At 44.3% G+C, this 15042-nt stretch overlaps 1 protein-coding gene across 1 annotated transcript in view; it reads left to right on the top strand.

Moving 5' to 3' along the window:
- Positions 1 to 15042, top strand: part of RPAP1 (RNA polymerase II associated protein 1) — a 160440-nt gene that overhangs the window by 124666 nt on the left and 20732 nt on the right. Inside the window, exons 16-19 of the mRNA XM_085894861.1 lie at positions 159 to 341; positions 548 to 740; positions 13011 to 13120; positions 13211 to 13406. Of these exons, the coding sequence (XP_085750987.1) occupies positions 159 to 341; positions 548 to 740; positions 13011 to 13120; positions 13211 to 13406 (682 nt within the window). The remainder of the gene's footprint in view (positions 1 to 158; positions 342 to 547; positions 741 to 13010; positions 13121 to 13210; positions 13407 to 15042) is intronic.

The following is a 15042-nucleotide window of genomic DNA, read 5'->3' as shown; positions in this document are numbered from 1 at the left end:
TTGTAGTATACATACAGGTAGTATGCAAACTCACAACCCAACTTTCCATTGGTCAAAATGTGCAAGTACTGCATGTTGCTTTAGCCCTGAAATTAAACCTACACTTTCAAGTTTGTTGGTTATACATCTTGTCTAATGAATACCCAAATGGCTGGCAGAGAGATGTATCCATTGCTTGTGGAGCAACTTCAGAAGATACCAACCCTCCTTGGGCCATCCTACATGGTTGAAGGTCTCAAAGATATGCGGCTTTGCATTGCTGAGACCTTACTGGTCCTCTTAACAGCTGTGACTCGGGCAGCTAGTTGGGAGGATCAGCTGCAAGCCCAGCTGGTGAGTGGGTAAGTAGTCATGTCCACCTTAATTTATAGCCTTTGCTAATATGCAATATTCGTCTATTCGCTTTATACATGTGATTGTTGTGTCTAACTTGATAGTCACTTTGCAATTCTATAAACTTTATTGGGGCAAACTTTATGTAAGTTGAAGGGGAATCTACAGTGCACATATCGCTTAGTTTGTCCCTGTGTCCGTTTCGGTCCCGCAGTGCCGAGTCACCGTTGATACCACCACCACCAATCAGTTGGAGCCATGTAGCTGGTCTGGGGGGTTTTGTGCAGAGCTGCTTGCATCATTGTCTGCAGGCGTTAGTTCAGCATCCTTTGAGCGATTACCTCTGGCCTTTAGCAACAACCCTACTGCTGTACACTGAAGCCTACTACTGCGGCAAAGCTCGACAGGTTTGTTTGTGGTACAAATACCAAAGGCACTCATGTTGTTTTTGTGTACCTTGTAGAAACTTATTGTTGGCCAGATGTCATAAGAAATGCATGAAACTTCAGATATGTCAGTCATTGTGTCAGCTGAAAAATATATTGAAAAACAATAATATTAGAAGGGCCCTCGGTAGAGCGCATACCTCCATCACGATCCACGAGAACATATCGGGCCCAATACATTTTTGAAATATCAAGCTATTCAGTACTGTATCGTTTTTGGCCCTTTCTCTCAATGGTGAAGAATCACTTTAAAGTTAAATAAATCTCATATCCAGATCCGGATTCGGATCTTCACCAAAATCAAACCAATTCGTCGTGGTCATACACCTAATCTGTCCACCAAGTTTCACCCAAATCCTTCCACAAATCTTTGAAATAGCATGCTGTATATTAGTTAAGCTCTATCTCTCAATGGTGAAGAATGACTTAAATAATTATGGGATCCGGATCTGGATTCGGATCTTCACCAAAACTGAATCAATTCTTCCTTGTCACACACCCAACATGTCCACCAAGTTTCATCCGAATCTATCCCCAACTTTTTGAGATATCGTGCTATATATCACTTTTGGCCCAATCTCTCAATGGTGAAGAATCCCTTAAATAATTCTCGTAGTCGGATCCGGATCGTCACCAAAATCTAATCAGTTTGGCCTTGTCACACACCGAACCTGCCCACCAAATTTAATCCAGATCCGCCCACAACTTTTTGAGACATCTTGTACATAGACAGACAGACAGAGAGAGGTGAAAACATAACCTCCTTCACCTTCGGTGGCGGAGGTAACAAGAGCGAGAATTGCTTTAAAATAAATGTCCCCGACTGATGTGATATTTTCTTCGTCCAAAAAGGGCAGAACTCGGTGAAAAATTGACGAAACGCCCTGAAACTCGAACTTGTTCTGTAACTTATCACAACAAAACCATGTACCAAGTTTCAGTTGAATATGTTAAAAGGTATGGGGGAAAAAAGTCTGAAAAACCACAGGTGGGACAGATGGACAAACCAACAGCTAACCTGTAGTCCCCTCCGGTGAAACCGGTAGGGGACTAACTAAAATGGCACTCGGTAGAGCACATACCTCCCTCCGCCAGGCTGAACATTTTACGTTTTGAATCTCACTGATAGGCTAGATCTGCATCCTTACCTGAACCAAAATATAATCAGATTGTTCTTGTTACCTACCCAACTGATCCACCAGTTTTCGTCCAAAACCATCCACAACTGTTTGAGATATCGTGTTTTTATCATTTTTGGCCCTATATCTCAATGGTGAAGAATCACTTATTGAATTAAAAAATTCTGGTATCTGGATCCGGATGCGGATTTTATCCAAATTCCAATCAATTGGTCCTTGTGGCACACCCAACCTGCCCACCAAATTTCATCTGAATCCATCCATAACTTTTTGAGATATCCTGCTCACAGATAGCCAAACAGACAGAGACACACAAACAGGGATGAAAACATAACCTCCGTCCACCTTTGGTGGTGGAGGTAATAAACTAGAAAGAGCTATCAGATTGCAGATCCTCACAAGCACTTGCTTTGTCTGGTATATATTGTGTGGTGTTTGTGTGCTGTTTTGAGTGGTGTGAAGGCAATGCATTGATGACATAAGTTTATGCTTACGCAGCGGACAAACGGACCTTTTTGGTTTTATTGTGGAGATTCATGTTCCAATCATATCTACTTTGTAGCCATACTCACGTTCCAATAGTACGTACTTTATAATAAAAAAACAAGTTCCTCACAGCACGCTCCTTATTGTTGTACTCCCATTCTAATTGTACGTACTTTATAGACGTATTTACATACTGTATGCCTGGTGTTGGCTTAATGGTTCGAGTGGTGGGCTTGGAATCCTTGGGTCCTGAGTTCAAATCCTGCTCAGCTGTTGAATTAATACCTGTCATCCTTCTGAGGTTGGCAAAATGAGTGCCAGCATGCTAGTATACTGTGTCGGAGTGGCCACCCGTCCAGGATTGTGCCCAATATCCTAGGAGACTGCTTAAGCAGCACCAACACTCTGTACAGAGTATGGTCCCAATCTCCTCCTCCTTACATACTGTACTTTAAAGAGATACTTGGTTCAAAATAGGACAATTTGTATTATTGACTACCACAAGGTGGCGTTTGGTGCTTACGTAAGCACATTACGTCCAGATAGCCAGTAGACACAGAGAAACAAACTGATAAACGGACCCAAATGCAATACTCTCTTGCGAGGGTAAAAATGGCATCCTAAGCAGCAGCAACACATCCATTATAATAACTGCAAAGTGCTTCGGTGATGCTGCAGCTACTTTGTTTCCATGTGGAACCATGTTTGGAAACAATTATTGAAGTTTGTGCAAACCTCGGGAAGTTACACACACTAACAATGGAGTCATGGGATGAATGCATGCAGTGAATGGCAGATGGATAAATAAAAACCAAGGGCTCGGTGTGCTGCTGCCACCACACTGCAATTATCAGTTCTTACCACGATGTCTTGGGTTTATGGTGGTTCAGCCTTCAACCAAGAGGAGGCATTGCATTTACATGGATCATTGTTCTTGGCAATATCCACTTGGTTGCGAGATAATGTTAATAAATATTTGACTTATAAATTGGGAGACTAAAATGTTTCCATTCTTTCTGACATGTAAGATGCATTTCTTGTTGCCTTGTTCAAGAGCATGACAACATGTTTAAAAACAGTGCATTGTTCTGAATTGCATTATTTTCCTGCTTTTCCTTTGAAGGCTAGTGTCCCCCCGGGGGAGGGGAGGGGGTCCTCTCTTTGTTTTGATTTGCATTCTTGAGCTCGATCCCTTTTTGGAAAATCTTCTGTTATCACTTTGCAGATGATTCCACCCTGTGTTAAACCGTTCATCACCCCCGTTTGCAAGCTCGAGTTGCTTCATTGACTGCTGAACTGAAGAGAATTAAAAAAAGTCGATCAACTTTCTGTTATGAAATTCAGTGCTGGACCTTACATCTTACATTCTGACCTTACATCTCTTGTCTCATCAAAGTGCACTTGGCTAAATCCTCCAATTCCTTTCTTTGGTCCACCTCTGGTAGAGTTACAATGATTGGAGCTCCTTGGCCTTCCAATGTTCCATGATTATTGTGGGTCATTCACATTTACAAGCTGGCATCGAGGAATGGGCGTTGACTTTGGCTTATTAACCTCTGCCATCGAAGATGGACGAAGGTTACTGTTTTCACCCCCGTCTGTTTCTTTGTTACTTACGAAATCTAAAGATTTCGAAAGTATATTGATGACTTCCGTTTCTGTTTGTTTGTTTGTGTGTTTGTTACTTATGAAATCTAAAGATTTCGTAAGTATGTTGATGACTTCCGTTTCTGTTTGTTTGTTTGTTTGTTTGTTTGTTTGTTTGTAGGCACGATAACTCGAGAACGGAAGAAGCTACCAATGTCAAATTACACCACGTGATTCAGGAGGGTGATGGCTAGTGCTGATTAGATTTTGGTCGAAATCGGTCAAAGGTCAAATATTCGACTTTTGATTGTTTGGTATAGATAACTCGAGAACGGAAGAAGCTACCAATGCCAAATTACACCACGTGATTCAGGAGGGTGATGGCTTGCGCTGATTAGATTTTGGTCAAAATCGGTCAAAGGTCAAGGTCACGGTGAGGTCAAACATAATTCCGTAAATTCATGTGGAGAAATGGAGTATTTTGCTTCGCTCGACGTTACGAGTTCGTTTTAACTTCGATTTTAATTTTGTCTTCGGTTTTTGCGATCGCTAAGGACGCTTAAAACTCGGTTGTCGAAATTCTGGTAAAAAAAATCGGATGTTTTGGAGACGTTTTAAGATTGTATAAAAAATATTTCACTCGACATGTCACGGGTCGTCCCATGATGCAGTGCGCTCGAGCAGACACGTCGTTGAGTTACGTTAAGGTTTTATTGCGTGGAGAAATGGAGATTTTTGCTTCGGTCGACGTTACGATTTTTGATGGTTTGATACAGAATCGTCGTAGAAACTTCTGGTTTGTGTCACTACCTTCTCGAGAGACAGCTTTTATTAGACAAGGTCAGAGGTCAAGTTGAAGATTTCGTAAGTACCAGTGTATGACTGCTTGTTTGCTTGTTTGTTTGTGAACAGTATTACAGAAAAAATCCTCAACAGATTTCGACGAAACTTGGTGGGGGGATTTGGTATGGTCCAAGGATCATGCCACTAGATTTTTGGACTTGGTCCGAAGTCCAATATGGCCGCTATAGCGGCCATTTTGAAAAATTATTTGAATTTTTGTTTTTGCAATTCTACATGTTTTAAGTGATTTCCAACCAAAAAAAAAAATTTGTTAGAGAAAAAAAACAAATTTTGCAACTTTTTTTTCAAAAAAATTTCGATTTTTTTTTTTTTTTTGGCATTTCTACATGCGCATCGATCTAGTTTATTTTATTCAATCGTGGTTCAGTAGAGTCTGATCCGTTTTGACCTACAATGAATAGGATATCAGGTTCACTTAAGTGACCCAGCAGTATTGGCAGCGGAGGTTTTGCACTCTACCGAGTGCTTCCCCTCTAGTTCACGCATGCCTCCACTGGGACTGGTCATCCATTGTGTGCCAGAATGCTCAATACTCCTACAGTGGCCTCGTCACATACACCAGAGATTTTGAATTTGGTCCCTTGTGGCACCAAGGGACTTGCTGGGGAAGTGGAAAGAGGACAGCACACAAAGAGGAGAGGGGGCAGCTCATGTGGAGGAGAGAGGGGCCAGGAAACGGAGAGGAGAGAGGGGCCGGGACACAGGTGGAGAAGAGATGGGCCGGGACGCAGGGAAGGAGGGAGGGGCCAGGACACAGGGGGAAGAGAGAGGGGCTGAGACGCAGGGGGAGAAGAGATGGGCCGGGACGCAGGGGGAGGAGAGGGAGAGGGGCCGGGATGCAAGGGGAGGAGAGAGGGGCGGAGACGCGGGGGGAGAAGAGAGGGGCCGGGATGCGGGGGGAGGAGAGGGAGAGGGGCCGGGATGCAAGGGGAGGAGAGAGGGGCCAGGACGCAGGGGGAGGAGAGATGGGCTGGGACGCAGGGGGAGGAGAGAGGGGCCAGGACGCAGGGGAGGAGAGAGGGGCCAGGACACGGGGGAGGAGAGAGGAGCCGGGACGCAGGGGGAGGAGAGAGGGGCTAGGACGCAGGGGAGGAGAGAGGGGCCAGGACACAGGGGGAGGAGAGATTGGCCGGGACGCAGGGGGAGGAGAGAGGGGCCGAGACGCAGGGGTAGAAGAGATGGGCCAGGACGCAGGGGGAGGAGAGAGGGGCCGAGACGCAGGGGGGAGGAGAGATGGGCCAGGACACAGGGGGAGGAGAGATGGGCCAGGACGCAGGGGAGGAGAGAGAGGCCGAGTCGCAGGGGGAGAAGAGATGGGCCGGGAGGCAGGGGGAGGGAGAGAGGGGCCGGGATGCAGGGGGAGGAGAGAGGGGCCGGGATGCAGGGGAGAGGAGAGAGGGGCCGGGATGCAGGGGGAGGAGAGAGTGTCCGGGATGCAGGGGGGAGAAGAGAGGGACCGGGACGCAAGGGGAGGAGAGAGGGGCCGAGACTCAGGTGGAGAAGAGAGGGATGAGAGGCAGTGGAAGAAGAGAGGTGCCGGGACACAGAGGGGAAGAAGGGGGTGTGGCGTGAAGGAAGCAAGAAGGATGTGGAGGCGTGAAGGAAGCACGGAGGATGTGGGGGCATGAATGAAGTAAAACAGCACTATATGAACATGATGATGGGCGAGGCATGGGTTTTACTTGTCATGCAGGGATAGAGAGAAGTGGATGGAGAGAAGATTGGGAGAATGGTGGTTGGAAGCAAGTATGTGGGAAGATTGAACATTTTATAATTGCCATTTTAAATTTATGGAGCGATTGGGGAGGAAGAAGTAGAATGGAGAAGAAGAAATAAAGGTTATTTATTTATTTATTCAACAGAAGGTGAAGGAATTAATGCAAGAGTGGTGAATAATGGGATAGAAGGGATCGAGACATGGTGAGTGGGTGTGGGAAACAGTTTGGAAAAAATAAACAGATTGGCCAAAAATTATATGAGCTTGATCAAAATATATAGAACTAGAACGGGCACTCATAGAGCGCATACCTTCGCCGCCACTACTTTTTTTGTTCTTGGTATGAGTGTGGGGAACTGGTTTCATATGAATGGTCTTATGACACAAACCACATATCTATAATGTCATGACCCCCCCCCCGACTTTCGGGGGCTACGGACTAAACAACAATCAACTCACGTCGTTTTGGCGAGTCTTCACTCGCAAGCTCGGTAAATACAAAGTTTCAACAAGAGAAGGTAATCTCATTTGATGCTGGTTTCATGCAAATCGAATAAGAATTGACTGAGTTATGCCGAAAACTGGACATTTTTCAAGGGCGTGACCCCCCCCCTGACATTTTACCCCAACCGGTGACATGTTATGACGTCATTGTGTCACAAGATTGGGCATTAAATTCTGAACATTTTGGTGCTGGGTTCATGTAAAGCGGACAAGAATTGACCGCGTTATGACAAAAACCGCATATTTTTCAAGGTCGTGACCCCCCCTGACCTTTGACCCCTAACCGGTAACAAGAGTATGGGCGTTATTGTGTCATATTGCATATCACAAGATGAGGCGTTGAATTCTGAACATTTTGGCGTTAGTTGCATGCAAATTGAATAAAATTGACCGTGTTATCGTAAAAAGACGATTTTGACCTTTTCGTGACCTTGACCTTTGACCCGAACGATCCCAAAATCTAATCGATGCTTCCTGGCTAATAACCAATCATCCCACCAAATTTCATGCAATTCGGTTTAATACTTTTTGAGTTATATGAATCACAAGATTACAAATAAATAAATAAATAAAAAAATAAATACACGCCGACCAAAACATAACCTTTCGCAGAATGTGAAGGTAATGAGCACGAAGAATGCACAGGAGTGAGTACTCAATACAAAGAACAATTAACACAAATAGGGAACATAAAATCGACAGCAGCACAGACCAACCTGAATGATTACTTAGCTTTTGGAAGCAGATCACTCTAAGGATCAAGAGAAGCATCCACGACCAGGTATCCAGAAATGGAAGTTTCCAACTTTGTTCCATAGTTGTTATTCAGAAGGTACAAAAGACAAGAATCCATTTGGGAACTGATGGGTTGATTGAACTGATGGTGAGGAAAATGTTATTTTGGGAATTATTGTGTACTAGCAAATACAACCTTCGCTGATGGGGACAATAAGGTGGGGGTGCAAGAGGGAGAGAGAGAGACAGAGAGAGGTGGCAGGTGTAGGGAGAGAGGGGAGGGGAGGCATTGAGGACAAAGAAGGGGAAGCTGGGAAGGTGGAGGGGAGATCGAGAAGGGTGGAGGGGGGAGGTGGGGAGAGTGACACCTCACTAAATGTTGCTATACACTGTGGGAGGGAGGGGAGAGAGAGAGAGAGAGAGAGAGAGAGAGAGAGAGAGAGAGAGAGAGAGAGAGAGAGAGAGAGAGAGAGAGAGAGAGAGAGAGAGAGAGAGAGAGAGAGAGAGAGAGAGAGAGAGAGAGAGAGAGAGAGAGAGTGAGAGAGAGAGAGAGAGAGTGAGAGTCCAAGAGAGAGAGAGAGTGAGAGTGAGAGTGATAGAGAGTGAGAGAGAGAGAGAGAGAGAGGGGAGAGAGAGAGAGAGAGAGAGAGAGAGAGAGAGAGAGAGGAGAGAGAGAGGGGAGAGAGAGAGGGAGAGAGAGAGGGGAGAGAGAGAGGGGAGAGAGAGAGGGAGAGAGAGAGGGGAGAGAGAGAGGGGAGAGAGAGAGGGAGAGAGAGAGGGGAGAGAGAGGGGAGAGAGAGGGGAGAGAGAGAGAGAGGGGAGAGAGAGAGAGGGAGAGAGAGAGAGAGAGGGAGAGAGAGAGAGAGGGAGAGAGAGAGAGAGAGAGAGAGAGAGAGAGAGAGAGAGAGAGAGAGAGAGAGAGAGAGAGAGAGAGAGAGAGAGAGAGAGAGAGAGAGAGAGAGAGAGAGAGAGAGAGAGAGAGACAGAGACAGAGACAGAGACAGAGACAGAGACAGAGACAGAGACAGAGACAGAGACAGAGACAGAGACAGAGACAGAGACAGAGACAGAGGTGTGGGAGGAGAGTGCTGCATTTTATTAGGGGGGGAGTGGTGGGGGAGGGGGTGAGGAAAACAGGTGAGTTGTGGAGGTGGCATTAGCAAAGAAAATGATATGTGATGCTTCATGACCGAACACACACGCACACACAAAAAATACTCATGTCAGAACAGCTGTACACACGATGACACGACAGAGTTTGTAAAGTAATCCGCTGACACATCTGCAAATCTTTGGTATCCCAGTTCCAAAAAATTTGTGGGAACATGAACCAAAAGTAACCACTGAAGATGTGAAAGTACCTTCCGCAAACGTACGACCTAATGATCCCGTCGGGTGTGAACATTGAAAACAGTGTTGCGACCAGATATCATACTTAGGTACAAAAAAAGAAAAAAAACGGCATTGCTAATTGAGGTGTTAATACCAGTGATTTTGGACGAAACGATGCAGAAATCAAGAAAATGATCAAACACCAAGACCTCAAGAATGAAGTGAAAAGATCCAGGAAGCTGAAGAATGCCAAAATTGTAGCAGTGTTAGTTGGAGCGACAGAAATGATGACGAAGAACCTCACAGAGATATTAAAAACCATCTCTGGGAATATGATTGCAAACAAACTACAGTTGGAAGCTTTCCCGGACTCAGTGATGATGCTGAAGAGAGCCCTCGGCACAAAACTTTGAGAACAAAAAAAACACTTCACAGCTTGGTCCATGAATTGTGACACCTTACCGAAATGAAGGTGGATACTTTGAGCCTTCCCTGGGAGGACTCCATTCCACATTCTGAAACCCACATATGTGGACACGGACACACACACACACACACACACACACACACACACACACACACACACACACACACACACACACACACACACACACACACACACACACACACACACACACACCAAGTGCCTTTGTGGTAAGACAGTTTATATGCATACACAAATGTACACACGCATACAAAGTACATAAACATGACAAACGCAAAGATCTACCCCTTAAACAAAATTCCTTGAAGGAGGATTTCAAGTGGGAAATTATCGAATGTCAAATGAAAAATATATCAAGGCACAAAACACAAAATGTCGATCTATGCTCTATACTTTCACAACCAGATCACGGCAAACATGTGGTCGGATGGACCTTATTGTTTTTATATTTGTATCAAAGTAAAAGTGAGGGGTGGATTATAGTGAAAGGAGATCACACAAAAAGGTAAAACAAAACGATGTCCTGTAAAAATAAAACTGCACATTTTGAGCGGATAAGACACACCTCCTGAGGCACCCACCGCACGGTACCGCAGGGCCCAACACAGGCAGAAACATACATCTAATTGATGTTCAATTGAAAGCATTGGAACTTTGACCGAAACGAACAACCAAGCAGCTTGGAGAGTGCTTGCCCAAGTGGCTTAAGCACTCAAACGAAACGGTTGATAAGAAACGGCTCGCTTGGCGCACGATTAGCAATCGTCAAACCGTCATTAAACATACACCTTCCGGAGACACCTGAAATGTCAAATATGTCCGAATTGGACAAATTAACACTTTTCTCGGAGTCGGAACTGCTTGTAAGTTCGATTCTTGAGCTTAAATTTTGTAGTTATGGTTAGTTTAAGAGATTCTTGTGGTGATCGCATTTGCAGAAATGAAATAAAGCAACGAACACCGATATCTCCAGGAGTTAGATAGATCCAGGAACACCGATCACTCCAGAGTGATAACACCGATATCACCAGTATCTCCATTGCAATGTACCCAACGATTCGTAGCTCTGATGAACAGACATTCAATAATATGTGAGGAAAGAGGAAAAAAGAAAAACGTTATTGTTAATAAAACGTTGCGGTCTGTTCCAAGTGGAGTCATGGTTGAGCAGACCAAAGACATGGCGGCTTCAGACTCCAGCGAGGTTACCGAGGATACGCCTTAAAACCCCATCAAGAGTGGTGACCGAAGATGCACCTGATGAAGGATGCAATTATATAAGGCTTTTAATTATCTTCAAAAGGAGTATTTTAATTAAAACGAACATCAAATTTTCAGTCATGCACTTCCTTGGAGTTTTCTTCTTATGCATGCAAAGTTTCAGGCTGCTTGGTTTCATGGTTTTGTAGTTATGGAGGAGACACAATGACATTTATGAGTGTAAACTAGGGGGTTGTGGGTACCTGGCATTGTCCGGCTAAGTGAGCCTTTCCTCGCGGGGGTTTTGGGGTGTGTTTGACATTGAACGGCAATGGAGTTATTGGCTTCATGGTGGTTATACCTTTTGCCTGCGGGTCAGCCTTATACCATGGTGGTTATACCTTTTGCCTGTGGGTCAACTTTATAATGACCTTTGGTGTCCTCAAACATGGCCTTCAATGTCAACTTGTGGTAGCTTAAAACTTGGCCAAGAAAGAGTAACAAACAAATGACCAAACACTTTATATTATACATAAGATTGCTGTTTGTGGTGAATGGTTATTTTATTATCATGTCAAGCTGTAGTTCATTATGCCATGTCTCAAACTGAGCATTTTTGTAGTGATCATCACTGCATGTGAGAGATTCCTCTCCCAGTGTCGTCGACTGGAGTGCTCCAACGCAGTATCTTGGGACCATACCAATCTTGCTCCTCATCGACATAAATTACCTCTCCAATGCAAAAGAAAACCATCTCTTCCTTTTTGCAGATTTCGCATTACATTGTGTAGTACTCAGTCCAATCAACAGCCAGACAGGAGAGTTACATGACCCTATTCAATTGACTCTTTGCTGATCTGGAATTGATGAGATGCTTGTCTCATAAAGGGAATATGTGTTTCAATTCTGGAAAATCTGTCTCACCCTGTCACTTCGGCAGCATCGCCAAATAAACCCACCTATCCATTTCCGTGGTCAGCCACTGGAGGAGGCTCAGTCTCTTGAAATTCTTAGCCTCACTCACCATCAGTCATGTCCTCTTCTGGCCCGACAACATCGCATAGCTGGCCTCCAGAACCTGGAAAAGGCCTTTGTTTTTCACTCAATGGAGTACTGCTCTCCCCTATTAGCTGGCGTCCCCTGCATCACGTCCTTCTCTCCTGAAATCTGTTGACTCTGAAGCTTTCAACGTTCTTGGCATCTCCCACGATGAGGAGGAAGCACAAGCCATGCCAGTTTTTCTTTTTTTTGTATACAGAGTCGAGGCTCATGGAAGAGCTAGCACACTGAATGGATCAAGACGCAAAACACGCATTTATGGAAAATGAAACTCCAAGGAGGAAAAACTGGAACATTAGGAGGGATTTGGGTATGGCTAACGAGGGTAGAAAATATAATGGTTTTGGATTGGAGATGATCGATGATGACAGTGAGCTACTGTCTTGAAGACCTGGAAGGAAGAATATGATATTCAAGAGGATGTGGAAGTTGATTCCATAGACGAGAAAAAAATAGGAGCAAATGAGTGGAGGTGAGCAGTGATCGCAAAGTGATTTTCTCATTGCAAACAGGTCTGTGGCCTCCCTGTTTTTAGCACCTCTCCACCGGTTTATGTACTTGTACTCTCTCAACCCTTTAACCTTCCCCAGCAACTACAAGATGCATACGTTCTTCCCATAACCCCTTTCCCAGTTAAATTCCCTAAATCCAGGCTGACTGCCTACCTCCTCTCTTTTGTTCATCGCTTCTCTCATCTGTAGAACTGCCTTGTTGAAGAAGCTGTTCAATCCTACACTTCCCTCCAGGACTTCAAGCAGGTGGTGAACTTCCATCTGTCACCCACTCTCATCTCTTCTCCAGTTCATTCCTACTCTCAATCATTAGAGCCCCTTTAACCTGATATAGCCTAATGCTTTTAGTGGCAGCTCACTGTTTCCTCCTCTCCTCTTTCCCTGTTCTTTCTTTCTCTTACTTATTGTGTCCAACTGTTGTCTACTGCCCCGTTGTCAGTTTGTTACCATTTTACTCTCTGTTACTGCATGCGAGAGACAGCTCTTCTGTGAGCCTCGATCTAGAATTGGAAAAAAAATCAATGCTGTTGATGCTTTTGAATATCTGCAAAATTTTGAGGATTGCAACTGAAATCCCTGAGAAAATGTGGGCATTTCTGTACAAATGCTTGAGTGCTTGTTTCTTTTCCTTTTTCTTTTTTTCTGTTTCAGCCATCCACAAGCACCATCGAGATCCTGGAGGAGTTGGAATTATTCTGCAGCAAATCACTTTTTCCATTTCTTGAATCTCCCGTGCTGCAAGATATTCTGCAGCGTTTGAGGTAGTATGCATGTTTGTTTGAGAAGTTAAGTATAATTTGCTCTTCATCAATTTGTTTGTTCTTGGCTCAAAACTTTCATGTTGCTCACAGGTCCTGCTCTGTGTTGTGCAATCCTGCATCTTGTGTGCCGGGCCCCGAGTCTCTTCACAACCTGGTTATGTTAGGTTGCAATGAAGGAAAACCACCCATCAGCCTCGCTGGAACACACACGCCTTTTGGCCTGGTCACTGCACTGTTCTGTCTCCTCCGCACAGCAGCAAGCCAGCACAAAGGCCTGGCTAGCAGGGTGAGTTTTTACTAATCATCACATAGTGCATGATTGTTTTGTCCCTTTAGTGGATCTTCTGTTGGAAAATTGACACCTCAGACGTTTACTGAATGAAATGAACCTAATGGATCACTGGATTTATTGAATGGTGAAAATTGTGGTGTATTCTGAGATTGGTCGACAGTTCTACGAGCAAGGATACAACCACACAGACTTGTCCCTTGTGGAGGTGGGATAAGAACTGTCAATTCCAAACATTAGATCGGATTGAAGCCAAGCACAAGACCATTGTATTAGCTTCCTGAGCTCATCTTGAGCTCTCATTGCACCATTGCAAAAAGCATCAGTTGCATTGTGGGGATTGAACTAAAGCATGACAGATATAGCGACATTGCGCAGTGGTGACATCGTGACATGGATGCTGGCAGAAGATCTGAACTATTTTTGACCAATGGTGGCATCTGGGATAATACCTAGAGAATATGCCAATGTTCTCTTGGTACTATCCTTCCTTGAACATATCCGTACACCAGCAGATTGGATGCTTTGAGGGTTGGATTATTATCGATTCGTTGCTCATCCTCTACAGATGAACGGAAGACAATGGAAGTCATTAGCTGAACAAGCTGCATAAAGCATGGCTTAGACAGGATGGCTGTGTAACTACAACAGATGACAGCAGCACAGAGCAGGTGACTTGATTTTTTTCCTATACTTGGTGACTAGGCAACTATAATCAGGTATACAATGCCTTTCCCAATATGGGGGTTGCCCCAAGCAAATCCAACACCTGACTGCAGGCCACATTGGTGTGTCTTCAATTCAATAAGAAGGAAACAGAATCAAAAACGAAGAAACAATTCAAGAAAGTTGCAAACTTGTAATAGCATTGTGGAACGTGAGAACTTTATCGGATGTCAACAACTCCAGTAGACTAGAACAACCAATTGTATTGGTCGCATGGGAATTCTATCGGTTCAACGGAGACATTTGCACCATTGCAAAAAACATGTTTTGAGTGACAAGGTGAACTCTGTGAAAATGTCCTACTTTCTGGATCAAGAAAAGTCAGGATGTACGAAGAGACGCAGGAGTTGGCTTTGTCATTATTGAATCTCTAGTGAACAAGCTGACATCGTTGCCGTCAGGAATTTCAGAATGGCCAACTTCCATCAAATTGTGACGAATTAAGATTATGATCATAAAGTGCTTATGGCACCCATTGTGATGAAGAGCGATCAAATCAAGGAAGTGTTTTATTAACTGCTCGATTAAACATTAGCCAATGACGAAATGGTTGATCAAACTTTATCATATTATGAAAGTCGAGATTAAACAAATTTACATGTGCTTATATCAAATATACTTGTGATATGAATGTCGCTTGGATCAGATACACCGGCAAAATTGTGTTGATGTTATGTTTACTGGAACCAGAAGTGTCATTGAGCCAGATGCCATTACACGTCTGGGTCTGGCCTGGGGAATCATGGATTCATCGGATCATGGGATGTGGTGCTGTCGGTGCCTATGTAAGATGAAAGTCCGAGTCTTCGGGTCCTTGGTGCTTCCAGTCTTGTTCTACAGATGTGAGACTTGGACTCTGACAAAGGATCTGCGATGAAGACTTAACTCCTTCAGGGAATCCTTGGCT

This window comes from Eptatretus burgeri, chromosome 9 (assembly GCF_056783735.1).
Source record: "Eptatretus burgeri isolate ZD-2024b chromosome 9, Ebu_testis_v1, whole genome shotgun sequence".
NCBI lineage: Eukaryota > Metazoa > Chordata > Myxini > Myxiniformes > Myxinidae > Eptatretus > Eptatretus burgeri.
The sequence above is the reverse complement of the archived record's forward strand: the minus strand, read 5'-3'. Positions and strand labels throughout refer to the sequence as shown.